Source organism: Entelurus aequoreus, linkage group LG06 (assembly GCF_033978785.1).
Source record: "Entelurus aequoreus isolate RoL-2023_Sb linkage group LG06, RoL_Eaeq_v1.1, whole genome shotgun sequence".
In the NCBI taxonomy this organism is placed as follows: domain Eukaryota; kingdom Metazoa; phylum Chordata; class Actinopteri; order Syngnathiformes; family Syngnathidae; genus Entelurus; species Entelurus aequoreus.
In genome coordinates, this window is record NC_084736.1 from 42,459,948 (window position 1) to 42,475,590 (window position 15,643).

At 39.8% G+C, this 15,643-nt stretch overlaps 1 protein-coding gene across 1 annotated transcript in view; it reads left to right on the forward strand.

The window, feature by feature from the left end:
• scarf2 (scavenger receptor class F, member 2) overlaps positions 1-15,643 on the forward strand; it is a 100,135-nt gene that overhangs the window by 79,205 nt on the left and 5,287 nt on the right. The window contains exon 10 of the mRNA XM_062050728.1: positions 13,342-13,497. Within this exon, the coding sequence (XP_061906712.1) occupies positions 13,342-13,497 (156 nt within the window). The remainder of the gene's footprint in view (positions 1-13,341; positions 13,498-15,643) is intronic.

The following is a 15,643-nucleotide window of genomic DNA, read 5'->3' on the forward strand; positions in this document are numbered from 1 at the left end:
CAGAATGTCATACATAAACAGGTTTAAAATGTTTAACTGAACATATGTAATTTATTTGCTTAAAACCTGGTAAACGTTTTGTCTAAAAACCTGTCAAGAGTTTATTTCGAAGCAAGATTTTGTACGTGTAAGCATTGACCTGAGCACTGACTTTGAAAACAACCCACGGCGCCTTTGGGTAACTGTCCGTAGTTAATGTAAAGGAACTCAAAATACATTAATACAAAAAAGTATTTATATGCGGATGTTGTGGATAGGTGGAGGGAATACTTCGAAGACCTCCTCAATCCCACCAACACGTCTTCCTATGAGGAAGCAGTTCCTGGGGAATCTGTGGTGGGCTCTCCTATTTCTGGGGCTGAGGTTGCTGAGGTAGTTAAAAAGCTCCTCGGTGGCAAGGCCCCGGGGGTGGATGACATCCGCCCGGAGTTCCTTAAGGCTCTGGATGCTGTGGGGCTGTCTTGGTTGACAAGACTCTGCAGCATCGCGTGGACATCGGGAGCGGTACCTCTGGATTGGCAGACCGGGGTGGTGGTTCCTCTCTTTAAGAAGGGGAACCGGAGGGTGTGTTCTAACTATCGTGGGATCACACTCCTCAGCCTTCCCGGTAAGGTTTATTCAGGTGTACTGGAGAGGAGGCTACACCGGATAGTAGAACCTCGGATTCAGGAGGAACAGTGTGGTTTTCGTCCTGGTCGTGGAACTGTGGACCAGCTCTATACTCTCGGCAGGGTCCTTGAGGGTGCATGGGAGTTTGCCCAACCAGTCTACATGTGTTTTGTGGACTTGGAGAAGGCTTTCGACCGTGTCCCTCGGGAAGTCCTGTGGGGAGTGCTCAGAGAGTATGGGGTATCGGACTGTCTGATTGTGGCGGTCCGCTCCCTGTGTGATCAGTGCCAGAGTTTAGTTCGCATTGCCGGCAGTAAGTCGGACACGTTTCCAGTGAGGTTGGACTCCGCCAAGGCTGCCCTTTGTCACCGATTCTGTTCATAACTTTTATGGACAGAATTTCTAGGCGCAGTCAAGGCGTTGAGGGGATCTGGTTTGGTGGCTGCAGGATTAGGTCTCTGCCTTTTGCAGATGATGTGGTCCTGATGGCTTCATCTGGCCAGGATCTTCAGCTCTCACTGGATCGGTTCGCAACTGAGTGTGAAGCGACTGGGATGAGAATCAGCACCTCCAAGTCCGAGTCCATGGTTCTCGCCCGGAAAAGGGGGGGAGTGCCATCTCCGGGTTGCGGAGGAGACCCTGCCCCAAGTGGAGGAGTTCAAGTACCTTGGAGTCTTGTTCACGAGTGAGGGAAGAGTGGATCGTGAGATCGACAGGCGGATCGGTGCGGCGTCTTCAGTAATGCGGACGCTGTATCGATCCGTTGTGGTGAAGAAGGAGCTGAGCCGGAAGGCAAAGCTCTCAATTTACCGGTCGATCTATCTTCCCATCCTCACCTATGGTCATGAGCTTTGGGTTATGACCGAAAGGACAAGATCACGGGTACAAGCGGCCGAAATGAGTTTCCTCCGTCGGGTGGCGGGGCTCTCCCTTAGAGATAGGGTGAGAAGCTCTGCCATCCGGGGGGAGCTCAAAGTAAAGCCGCTGCTCCTCCACATCGAGAGGAGCCAGATGAGGTGGTTCGGGCATCTGGTCAGGATGCCACCCGAACGCCTCCCTAGGGAGGTGTTTAGGGCACGTCCGACCGGTAGGAGGCCACGGGGAAGACCCAGGACACGTTGGGAAGACTATGTCTCCCGGCTGGCCTGGGAACGCCTCGGGATCCCCCGGGAGGAGCTGGACGAAGTGGCTGGGGAGAGGGAAGTCTGGGTTACCCTGCTTAGGCTGCTGCCCCCGCGACCCGACCTTGGATAAGCGGAAGAAGATGGATGGATGGATGAATAAAAAAGTATTTACATACTGTACATAAAATAGAAGGTTTAGTGTAGATATATACTCACAATAAACTACAAATGTTTACACATATATAAATGACAACATTCTAATTGTGACATTACTATTGGCGTTGTCACCCTCTACTGGTCAAAATTAGCACTACACATATTAAAAGAGGTTTGACCGTTACTCTCAGAAAAAAAACAACACGACCACGAATACAAAAGACATCACAAAGTTAAGTTGTATGGTATTCCAGTACTAGTATAGTACCGCGATACTAATGAATCATATTCGGTACTATTCCGCCTCTAAAAAATACCGGTGCCCCCCCCTTTTTTTTATTTAACGGGCATGACGGCGCGTTGTGACATTGCTGGTTTTACGAGCAGAGGAGCATGTTCGGCAGTGCACACACACGGAGTACTTACAAGCAGACACAGTGTGTAGACAGAAAAGGGAGAACGGACGCATTTTGGCCTAAAAACTAAAGATAAAGGTGAAGTTATAACACTGAAACACACTCAGGAAGAGGTGCTTTAAAACATGGCTAGCTAGCTAGCAGCTAACATCTATCCGCTGTCGGCAGTGTTTTAGCTACTTCTAAATCACTAATCCTGGCCTCCATGGCGACAAATAAAGTATGTTTCTTACAAGTACCATTATCACTGGAGGACAAGGAATAGCTAAACATGCTTCACTACACACCCTAGGAGGATAAAATAGCTCACCGGCGTCACAATGTAAACAAATGCCATGGGTGGATCCACACCTGACATCCACTGTAATGATACCAAGTACAGAGGCGTATCTAGTCGATTCTATTATGATTAAATCGATACTTTTTATCATCACAAAATCTTTTTTCGTTTGAAAAAAAATTCATATTATGTTTATAAACTCAGGAAATATGTCCCTGGACACATGAGGACTTTGAACATGACCAATGTATGATCCTGTAACTACTTGGTATCGGATCGATACCCAAATTTGTGGTATCATCCAAAACTAATGTAAACTATCAGTCTAGAGAACAATAAGTGATTATTACATTTTAACAGAAATGTACATAGAACATGTTAAAAGAGAAAGTAAGCAGATATTAACAGTAAATGAACAAGTGGATTAATAATAAATGTTTACAATTTGTCCCTCATATTTTTGCATAACCGCATAAATAAAGGGTCAAATGTCTTCACTACGTTTGTATGGTATTGCTACCTTACTTAGTTTGCGTCCTACGTGATGATGATTGAGCATCGTGGAAGTGGCGGGCGCCAGACAATTGTGGGGTTTTCATTTAACAAGGAATGCAGCACATTTAGACTTGTTATTGTTCTTGGCGCGCTCACGCATCCATGTGTTCATGTTATTCCAGTCACGATGGTGCTTCCCCCCCCCCCCCCCCCCCCCTTCTTCTTCTCCTACTTTACCCTGGTCTTCAGCGAGCAAAGCTGCGGAGATGGCGTTAATAAAATCAGGCTGGCGGGGGTTGGGTGCTGAGAGACGCGGCATCAAAGGCTGCACTGTTTGGGTGAAGGCTGCAGGTCCATGCGGAGGCCTCGTGGTCCGTGACAGATCACTTTCTGACCTCACTCGGTCTGTCCCAAGATGGCGAAACACAGTTAACGCTTCTTCGTATCATTCACAATCCTTACGCAAGACAAGAACACAGATGCATTTTTTTTTCTGCATTCTAAATCGTAAATAAATGCTAGCAAAAGTCAGCCAACAATGGAAGCAATGGGAGTCATTAGATGCAACATCTAAAACATCTAAAAACCTCCATAATTTTATATACTAATGTAAGTATATGTGTAATGTAGTAACTTTCATAATAACATGTAATATATACATGATGTAAGTATACAGTCACGGTCAAAAGTTGACATACACTTGTAAAGAACATAATGTCATGGCTGTCTTGAGTTTCCAATAATTTCTACAAATCTTATTTTTTTGTGCTAGAGTGTTTGGAGCACATACTTGTTGGTCACAAAAAAACATTCATGAAGTTTGGTTATTTTATGAATTTATTATGGGTCTACTGAAAATGTCACCAAATCTGCTGGGTCAAAAGTATACATACAGCAATGTTAATATTTGGTTACATGTCCCTTGGCAAGTTTCACTGCAATAAGGCGCTTTTGGTAGCCATCCACAAGCTTCTAGCAAGCTTCTGCTTGAATTTTTGACAACTTCTTGACAAAATAGTGCAGTTCATCTAAATGTGTTGGTTTTCTGACATGGACTTGTTTCTTCAGCATTGTCCACACGTTTAAGTCAGGACTTTGGGAAGGCCATTCTAAAACCTTAATCATAGCCTGATTTAGCCATTCCTTTACCACTTTTGACGTGTGTTTGGGGTCATTGTCCTGTTGGAACACCCAACTGTGCCCAAGACCCAACCTCCGGGCTGATGATTTTAGTTTGTCCTGAAGAATTTGGAGGTAATCCTCCATTTTCATTGTCCCATTTACATTCTCTGTAAAGCACCAGTTCCATTGGCAGCAAAACAGGCCCAGAGCATAATACTCCCACCACCATGCTTGACGGTAGGCATGGTGTTCCTGGGATTTCCTCCTCCAAACATATTGCTGGGTATTGTGGCCAAAAAGCTCAATTTTTGTTTCATCTGACCACAGAACTTTCCTCCAGAAGGTCTTATCCTTGTCCATGTGATGTCAGATGAAACAAAAAATTCCATCTGACATGATGACATTTTTGTCAGATGAAAAAAATTTGGGGATGTATATCTGCTAAAGTAGCTAAAAGAGCTAGCAGGCTAAAATGTAACATGTAACTGTAACATGCGTGTAACACCAAAATACCCCAATCGTTAGCATTCTAATATTAGCATGCTAGTATTAGAGTTGTGACGCGGGTCGTTAAACTAGGTAATGTTGTAACTTTCATAATAACATGTAATACATACATGATGTAATTATATATGGCATGTAGTAACATTCATAATAACATGTAATACATACATGATGTAATTATATATGTCATGTAGTAACTTTCATAATAACATGTAATACATACATGATGTAATTATATATGTCATGTAGTAACATTCATAATAATCTGTAATATATACATGATGAAAGTATATATGTCATGTAGTAACATTCATAACAACATGTAATATATACATGTATAAGTATATATGTCATGTAGTAACATTCATAACAACATGTAATATATACATGTATAAGTATATATGTTATGTAGTAACATTCATAATAACATGTAATATGTACATGATATAAGTATATATGTTATGTAGTAACATTCATAATATGTAATATATACAAGTATATATGTTATGTAGTAACATTCATAATAACATATAATACATACATGATGTAAGTGTATATGTCATGTAGTAACATTCATAACATGTAATATATGCAAGTATATATGTTATGTAGTAACATTCATAATAACATATAATACATACATGATGTAAGTATATATGTCATGTAGTAACATTCATAACATGTAATTAGACTTACACTTAGACTTCCTTTTTATTGTATTATATCATAACATGTAATATCTACATATTTTGCCCAATTTAAGCATATGACTGCGTATTTATTTCCTTCAGCAACACTACTAATCATGGCAAATGTCACGAGAGACAACAACGACTATTTAGGTACAAATGATGATCAAGGAACCTTATATTTTTGAGCCTGAGTATAAGGAGGATGATCTCCACGTTTTAGAAGCAGAGTGATCAGCAGACACATCAAGTGCTGAACAAGAACTACGAACTATGAACATACAAACAATCACTTACTGTACAATGTCTGCTCTCACTGACTGAAGGGATGTTTATATCTTCCCGTTTAATCGTAATCCTCACACAGGATGTCTTTCTCGCCATCTCCAGGTGTAAGTTGGATATCAAAGTTGACCACCTTCTCGGTTTATGGCAACAACCTTCTACTATTTAAGTGAGAGGCGTGATTTATGATCTAGAATTGACTTTCACCGACTGAGAGGCGATGCAGCAACAGCAGCTCAGTATGTCAATAAAAAGTAGAACTAAAAGTTGTTCTCAGCGTTACCGCTTATAATAAAAATATCAGATTTTACAACTTTTCCACTGTATTTGTCTGGGCCCTCCTGTATCAATATCAAGGTTGTGCTCCATAAAGGTAAATAGCGTGAAAGGACATCTGCACCGCTGTTTTGGTAAAAAAAAAAACAGCCGGCCGCTCCGTGCAGACCGTGTCCTACATTCTCCGCCGCATCGAAACACCGTGACCTGGTTTCTTCTCCGCGTCCGAGCAGCATGTGTTTCGTTCGTTATCCGGCCGATTTATTTCAGCTCCGGTCTGACTCCACGGTGACCTTGTTCTACGCTCCGACAGGCATGTCTTTGTCATCACCGGGTCGGATAGCGAAAGGCTTGTTTTTGGAAGCACGTGTCTTCGCCATATAAGTCCGGGGGAAAAAGTTTTCTGCTCGTTTCCTCTCCAAACAATCTGTTTTCTACATATTTGCGTAACTTTCACGCGTCTTTATTATTGTCACTTTTTTTTTTTTTTAATTAATCAATCCAACAAAACAATACACAACAATACCATAATAATGCAATCCAATTCCAAAACCAAACCCGACCCAGCAACATTTAGAATAGCAATAAACAGAGCAATTGAGAGGACACACAAACATGACACAGACAAATCTAAAAGTAGTGAAACAAAAATGATTATTATCAACGACAGTATCAATATTAGTAACAATTTCAACATAGCAGTGATTAAAAATCCCTCATTGACAATATCATTAGACATTTATAAAAAATAAATAAATAATAAAATAAAAGAACAATAGTGTCACAGTGGCTTACACTTGCATCGCATCTCATAAGCTTGACAACACATTGTGTCCAATATTTTCCACAAAGATAAAATAACTCATATTTTTGGTTCATTTAATAGTTAAAACACATTTAAATAATGGATCCCATATTCCAATTTATGACTCATTATTATCTAAACTAAATGCAGTTTTTTCTAATGATATCATCTCCATAGCTTGTGTATTCTATCAACATCCATCAATTTTTTTAATATTACCCTTTTTGTTATTATGCATATTGAAAGAAATGCATTTTTACTCTTTGATGACACGTTACTAAATTGATGGAGATCCCCAAGACTACAAGTTGTCACTTTTTTCAAAAAAGGACTTGATGATCATACTTCCCGGTTTGTTTGTCGGAATTTTTGCTGCATAAGCACGGTCTGCCAACAGTTAGAAACTCTCCACTGAGGCTACACAGTCCCGCACACACATACACACACACGCACACATACACATACACACACACACACGCATTCCAGAGGGGGCCCGACAGGGCTGGAAACAGGAAGTGGTCAAATTTACCCCAGCCCCTGTCAGAACTGTGATTTATCTTCACCGGGGCCAGTGGCAACAGATGTGGAGACGTTAACTTCCTCGCGAAAAATGTGTCACCTCTCCGCCCTCCCCTTTCGTGGCAAACCCTAAACATGCATTTTGGCGTTCCACGAGGAGATAATTTACCCCACGCCCTTCGTTTTCACGTCTTTCCAGCATTCCTCGCATCCTTTTGCATCCAAATGTTTTTGCACGGATGAGTTCTTAATGTAGCACCGCCCGTTTTTTTGTGTGCAGCTGGACAATTCCCGGGACACTTGACCGGGTTTGCAGATTTTGTAGCAACATTCAAGTAACTTAATTGGCCAAATTTTTTCCACTGAGGGCCACAGACTGACAAATCGGAGGATGCGGGGGGCCATTTTGGTAGTTTCCACCTTTATAACCAGTACAATGTAGAGATCTTTTTTTTTTAAAGAACTGGAAAATGCAATTTCGTGAGAAACTTTGTGTGAATGCTAAAGAGCCAAAGCCTAACTGAAATGCTAACAGTTAGCATACCTGCAACATATTTCAAAAAAGCTGGCACAAGTGGCAAAAAAGACTGAGAAAGTTGAGGAATGCTCATCAAACACTTATTTGGAACATCCCACAGGTGAACAGGCTAATTGGGAACAGGTGGGTGCCATGATTGGGTATAAAAGCAGCTTCCATGAAATGCTCAGTCATTCACAAACAATGATGGGGCGAGGGTCACCACTTTGTCAACAAATGCGTGAGCAAATTGTCCAACAGTTTAAGAACAACATTTCTCAACGAACTATTGCAAAGAATTTAGGGATTTCACCATCTACGGTCCGTAATATCATCAAAAGGTTCAGAAAATCTGGAAAAATCACTGCACGTAAGCGATGATATTACGGACCTTCGAGCATCAAAAAGCGACATCATTGTGTAAAGGATATCACCACAGGGGCTCGGGAACACTTCAGAAAACCACTGTCAGTAACTACAGTTAGTCGCTACGTCTGTAAGTGCAAGTTAAAACTCTACTATGCAAAGCCAAAGCCATTCATCAACAACACCCAGAAACGCTTCGCTGGGCCCAAGTTCATCTATGATGGACTGATTCAAAGTGGAAAAGTGTTCTGTGGTCTGACGAGTCCACAATTCAATTTTTTTCCGGAAACTGTGAAGCAAAATATATATGTATGGGTGTATACCTGCTAAATGAGCGAAAAAAGTTTGCATGCTACGTGACATGTAACTGTAACATGCGTCTAACACTAAAATACCCCAATGGTTAGCATTCTAATATTAGCATGCTAGTATTAGAATTGTGCCGCGGGTCGTTAAAACATTTTTTGACGGGCCGCCCCTGGTGTAGATTTGTTGTCATATTATTTTCCACAAATGCACGAGAAAGAGTGTGACTCCAAGTGGTGTGTGTAAAAGTGCCACCCCCACCCAGCAGCTGTGGTGTGTCTCACAAAGGCCCTCCCAGCGGCGCCCAGTCTGCAGAACACACCACAAGTCTGGGCTGAGGGTGAAGGTTTGGGGAGGAGGAGCTTATTTTAAGCCGTCAGTTGTTCATCACGCTGCACATTGTCCATGTGTTGACTTGTTGACCACCACTAACGCCTGCTTGGCATTCCTCAGCGACACAACCAGCATGAAATGCCCCATGTTTGTTCCCATTAAATCAAATATGTGCAAAATGTTTTAATTTTATACTTCCTATACCGGGACTAGTATAGTATTGCGGTACTAATGAATCAAAAACGATACTCTGTTTGAAAAGTACCGGTTCCCTTTTTTCTTTTTTTTTGGTGTCACGTCGTGGTTTTACGAGCAGAGGAGCATGTTCGGCAGCGCACACACACAGAGTACTTACAAGCAGACAGTGTGTAGACAGAAAATGGAGAACGGACGCATTTTGGCCTAAAAACTAAAGATAAAGGTGAAGCTATAACACTGAAACGCCCTCAGGAGGTGCTTTAAGACATGGCTAGCTAGCTAGCAGCTAACATCCATCCGTGTTTTAGCTACTTCTAAATCACTAATCCTGGCCTTTACAAGTTACATTATCACTGGAGGACGAGGAATAGCTAAACATGCTTCACTACACACCCTAGGAGGATACAATAGCTCACCGGCGTCACCGCTAACAAAAGCTAGCACTCCTGAATGTAAACAAACGCCATTGGTGGATCTGCACCTGACATCCACTGTAATGATACCAAGTACAATAGCGTATTGAGTCGATACTACTATGATTGCATCAATATTTTTTATCGTCACATCTTTTTTTCCTTTTTTAAAATTCATATTATGTTTATAAAGTCAGGAAATACATCCCTGTACACATGAGGACTTTGAATATGACCAATGTATGATCCTGTAACTACTTGGTATCGGATCAATACCTAAATTTATGGTATCATCCAAAACCAATGTAAAGTATCAAACGAGAAGAATAAGTGATTATTACATTTTAACAGAAGTGTAGATAGAACATGTTAAAAGAGAAAATAAGCAGATATTAACAGTAAATGAACAAGTGGATTAATAATCCATTTTTACAGTTTGTCCCTCATAATGTTGACCACATAATAGAATGATAAATGACACAATATGTTACTGCATACGTCAGCAGACTAATTAGGAGCCTTTGTTTGTTTACTTACTACTAAAAGACAAGTTGTCTAGTATATTCACTATTTTATTTAAGGACTAAATTACAATAATAAACATATGTTTAATGTACCCTAAGATTTTTTTACTGCTCAGTGGCTTAGTGGTTAGAGTGTCCGCCCTGAGATCGGTAGGTCGTGAGTTCAAACCCTGGCCGAGTCATTCCAAAGACTATAAAAATGGGACCCGTCACCTCCCTGCTTGGCGCTCAGCATTAAGGGTTGGAATTGGGTGTTAAATCACCACAAATGATTCCCGGGCGCGGCCACCGCGCCTGCTCACTGCTACCCTCACCTCCCAGGGGGTGATCAAGGGTGATGGGTCAAATGCAGAGAATAATTTCGCCACACCTAGTGTGTGTGTGACAATCATTGGTACTTTAACTTTAAGAACTGTAAGATTTTTTGTTCAAATAAAGCCAATAATGCCATTTTTTGTGGTCCCCTTTATTTAGAAAAGTATCGAAATACATTTTGGTAAAATGTTGGTATCGGGACAACCCTAGTCATTAGTGCATAAATAATTGGCTATATATATATATATATATATATATATATATATATATATATATATATATATATATATATATATATATATATATATATATATATATATATATATATATACACAGTATGTATACATATTTTGGTACCGGTACCGGGACAACCCTATTGGATACTGTATATATTTTGTGTGTTTGTCGCAGAATGGACACAAAAAGCCAAAGAAAAAGCGGTGGTTCTACTGTACAGACGCGTGGTGATGTGAGGCATGTTTGCATTAATTCCAGCTGCTCGACAATGATAAGAAAAGGCAGAGACTTCCTCTTTACTTTCATCTAACTGGGAAATAAATAAGTTACTTGTGTTGCTGCTCATGAATAAAAATGACACATGTGCATCATATATTCACTTCTTCAAAGCACTAATGTATCCTTCGCTGTCTCATGCAGTCTGGAAGACGTGTCAGTGCAACAAAGAGCTGGCTTGGTGGTGTTGTGTTGGCGCTCCATAACGTTGTCACCCAAGTTGACTGATAGCCTGTGAGAAAGTTGTTAGCATGTGAAGTATTGGTGAGCGAAATGAGCTAAGAACATATCACGCTAACAATACTATGGTAACACACTAAAAATAGAACGCACACAGTTAGTATTGGTGAAGTAAATAAATAAATGATAAATGGGTTATACTTGTATAGCGCTTTTCTACCTTTTAAGTACCAAAATATATGACACTGCTGAATTAGCTAAAAAAGCTAGCATGTTAAAATGTTAACTGGAATTTGCGTCAAGTACCAAAATATACTACTCTGAGGTGTGTACCTGAAAAATGTGTTTAAAATGCTATAATGCATCAATTACCAAACTATGACTGAGGTGTACACCTACAAAATTAGTTAAGAAAAAAAGCTAACATATTTACGTTAAGAGGTATCATTCGTCAAATGACAAAACCCAAAACCAGTGAAGTTGTCACGTTGTGTAAATGGTAAATAAAAACAGAATACAATGATTCGCAAATCATTTTCAACTTATATTCAATTGAATAGACTGCAAAAACAAGATATTTAACGTTCAAACTGGTAAACTTTGTTATTTATTGCAAATGTTAGCTCATTTGAAATTTCATGCATGCAACATGTTTCAAAAAAGCTGGCACAAATGGCAAAAAAGACTGAGGAAGTTGAGGAATGCTCATCAAACACTTATTTGGAAGATCCCACAGGTGAACAGGCTAATTGGGAACAGGTGGGTGCCATGATTGGGTATAAAAGCAGCTTCCATGAAATGCTCAGTCATTCACAAACAAGGACGGGGTGAGGGTCACCACTTTGTCAACAAATGCATGAGCAAACAGTTTAAGAACAACATTTCTCTACAAGCTATTGCAAGGAATTTAGGGATTTCACCATCTACGGTCCGTAATATCATCGAACGGTTCAGAGAATCTGGAGAAATCACTGCACGTAACCGATGATATTACGGACCTTCGATCCCTCAGGCGGTACTGTATCAAAATGCGACATCAGTAAGTAAAGGATATCACAACATGGGCTCAGGAACACTTCAGAAAACCACTGTCAGTAACTACAGTTTGTCACTACATCTGTAAGTGCAAGTTAAAACTCTACTATGCAAAGCCGAAGCCATTTATCAACAACACCCAGAAACGCTTCGCTGGGCCCGAGTTCCTCTATGATGGACTGATGCAAAGTGGAAAAGTGTTCTGTGATCTGACGAGTCCACAATTAAAAATGTTTTCGGAAACTGTGGAGGTCGTGTCCTCCGGACCAAAGAGGAAAAGAACCATCCGGACTGTTTCAGGCGCAAAGTTGAAAAGCCAGCATCTGTGATGGTATGGGGGTGTATTAGTGCCTAAGACATGGGTAACTTACACATCTGTGAAGGCGCCATTAATGCTAAAAGGTACATAAAGGTTTTGGAGCAACATATGTTGCCATCCAAGTTACGTTACCATGGACGCCCCTGCTCATTTCAGCAATTCAATGCCAAGCCACGTGTTACAACAGTGTGGCTTCATAGTAAAAGAGTGCGGGTACTAGACTGGCCTGCCTGTAGTCCAGACCTGTCTCCCATTGACAATGTGTGGCGCCTAAAATACCACAAACTTAAACTGTACATCAAGCAAGAATGGGAAAGAATTCCACCTGAAAAGCTTCAAAAATGGGTTTCCTCAGTTCCCAAACGTTTACTGAGTGTTGTTAAAAGGAAAGGCCATGTAACACAGTGGTAAAAATGCCCCTGTGATTACTTGTTTGCAAATTGTTGCTGCCTTTAAATTTTAAGTTAATGATTATTTGCAAAAAAAAAAGATCTTTGCAGTCTATTCAATTGAATATAAGATGAAAAGGATTTGCAAATCATTGTATTCTGTTTTTATTTACCATTTACACAACGTGACAACTTCACAGGTTTTGGGTTTTGTATTTGTCGCTGAAGCAAAACCCATAGAATAACAAAAAATATGAGCGAAATGAGCTAAAACACTAGCATGCTGCTAACAGTACTATGCTAACATACTAAAACAGCATGCATACAGTTAACATTGGTGAAATACCAACATTTTCGACACTGATGTGGGGGTTATAGCTCGATTGGTAGAGCGGCCGTGCCAGCAACTTGAGGGTTCCAGGTTCGATCCCCGCTTCCGCCATCCTAGTCACTGCCGTTGTGTCCTTAGGCAAGACACTTTACCCACCTGCTCCCAGTGCCACCCATACTGCTTTAAATGTAAAGATGATGACTTTTGTAAAAGTGGGACTCGTTGTGAAGTCCCAAGCAATACAAGAGAGTGTTGTTCTTGTAACACGCTACCATGCCCTCTGGCTGACCTCTGGGCTTCTGCCTTTGTTGTGGGTCCCCAGTAGCCCACCACGACCCCGAACACAACTTCAACTGCAGCTTCATCGAGCCCCCGTCTGTGGCCGAGCAGCCCTCGCCGTCCTCCTGGTCCTCCCAGGAGTCCTTCTCCTCCTTTGAGAGCAACGACGACGGCCCCGTTTACTGCGTGCCCCACGAAGGTGAGTCATTCGCTCAGTAAATAAACACTGGGTCTTGGTGTGAGGAAAAGCTAAAGATCCAAACATCTAACTGAAATGCTAACAGTTAGCAGGCTGGCCAGATAGCATCAACTAACAGAAAATATAAGCGAAATGAGCTAAAAACGCTAGCATGCTAACAGTACTATGCTAACATGCTAAGAATAGCATGCTTACAGTTGGCAGTAGTGAAATACCAAAATATATAACACCAAGGTGTAGAGTTGCTTAATTAGCTAAAAAAGCTAGCATGCTAAAATGATAACTGTAGCATGCGTCAAGTACCAAAATATATTACTCTGCGGTGTGTACCTGAAAAATGTGTTTAAAATGCCAGCATGCTAACGTTAGCATGCATGAAATACCAACAAATGACTGAGGTGTATACGTACAACATTTTTTTTTTTTTAAATAAAAAAAAGTTGACATGCTAACAGGTATCATTTGTCAAATTAAAGAAAATACCGCTAAGGTAAACGACAAAAAGTTAAAAAAAAAAAATAAGCGAAATGCGAACAATACTTTGATAACTTGCTAACAATAGCATACTTACAATGTGTTTAAAATGCCAACATGCTAATGTTAGCATGCATCAAATACCAAAATATGACTGAGGTGTATATATGTACAAAATTAACTAAAAAAACAACAAAAAAACCCCAACATGCTAATGTTGACATGCTAACAGGTATCATTCGTCAAATAAAAAAAATGCCGCTGAAGTAAACAAAATATATTACTCTGCAGTGTGTAACTGAAAAATGTGTTTAAAATGCCAGCATGCTAACATTAGCATGCATCAAATACCAAAATATGACTGAGGTGTATACGTACAAAATTAACTAAAAAAAAAATTAAAAAAAAGCTAACATGCTAATGTTGACATGCTAACAGGTATCATTCGTCAAATAAAAAAAATGCAGATGAGGTAAACAACAAAAAGTTCCAAAAAATATAAGCAAAATGCTCACAGTACTTTGATAGCTTGCTTACAATAGCATGCTTACAGTTAAAAGTGGTGAAGAACCAAAGTATATGACCCTGAGGGGTTTACCTGCTAAATTAGCTAAAAAAGCTAGCATGCTAAAATGTTAACTGTTACATGTGTCAAGTACCAAAATATATTACTCTGCGGTGTGTACGTGAAAAATGTGTTTAAAATGCCAACATGCTAATGTTAGCATGCATCAAATACCAAAATAAGACTAAGGTACAAAATTAATCCAAAAAAAAAAAAAAAGCTAACATGCTAATGTTGACATGCTAACAGGTATCATTCGTCAAATAAAAAAAATGCAGCTGATGTAAACACCAAATAATTACAAAAAAATTATAAGATAAATGAATAAAAATGCTAGCATGCTAACAGTGCTTTGCTAACTTGCTAACAATAGCATGTTTACAGTTAAAAGTGGTGAAGAACCAAAATATATGACACTGAGGTGTAGAGTTTCTTAATTGGCTAAAAAAGCTAATTTGCTAAATGTTAACTGTAACATGTGTCAAGTACCAAAATATATTACTCTGCGGTGTGTACCTGAAAAATGTGTTTAAAATGCCAGCATGCTAACGTTAGCATGCATCAAATACCAAAATATAACTGAGGTGTTTACGTACAAAATTAACTAAAAAAAAATTTTAAAAAAAAGCTAACATGCTAATGTTGACATGTTAACAGGTTTCGTTCGTCAAATAAAAAAAATTTCACTGAGTTAAACAACAAATAATTACAAAAAAATATAAGCTAAATGAATAAAAACGCTACCATGCTAATAGTGCTTTGCTAACTTGCTAACAATAGCATGCTTACGGTTAAAATTGGTGGAGAACCAATGAGGTGTAGAATTACATAATTAGCTAAAAAAGCTAGCATGCTTAAATGTTTACTGTAATTTACGTCAAGGACCAATATATATTACTCTGCGGTGTGTAACTGGAAAATGTGTTTAAAATACCAGCATGCTAACATTAGTATACGTACAAAATTAACTTAAAAAAAAAAAAAGCTAACATGCCAATGTTGGCATGCTAACAGGTATCATTCGTCAAATTTAAAAAAATACAGCCGAAACGCTAACAGTACTTTGCTAACTTGCTAACAGTTAAAGTTGGTGAATACGTACAAAAT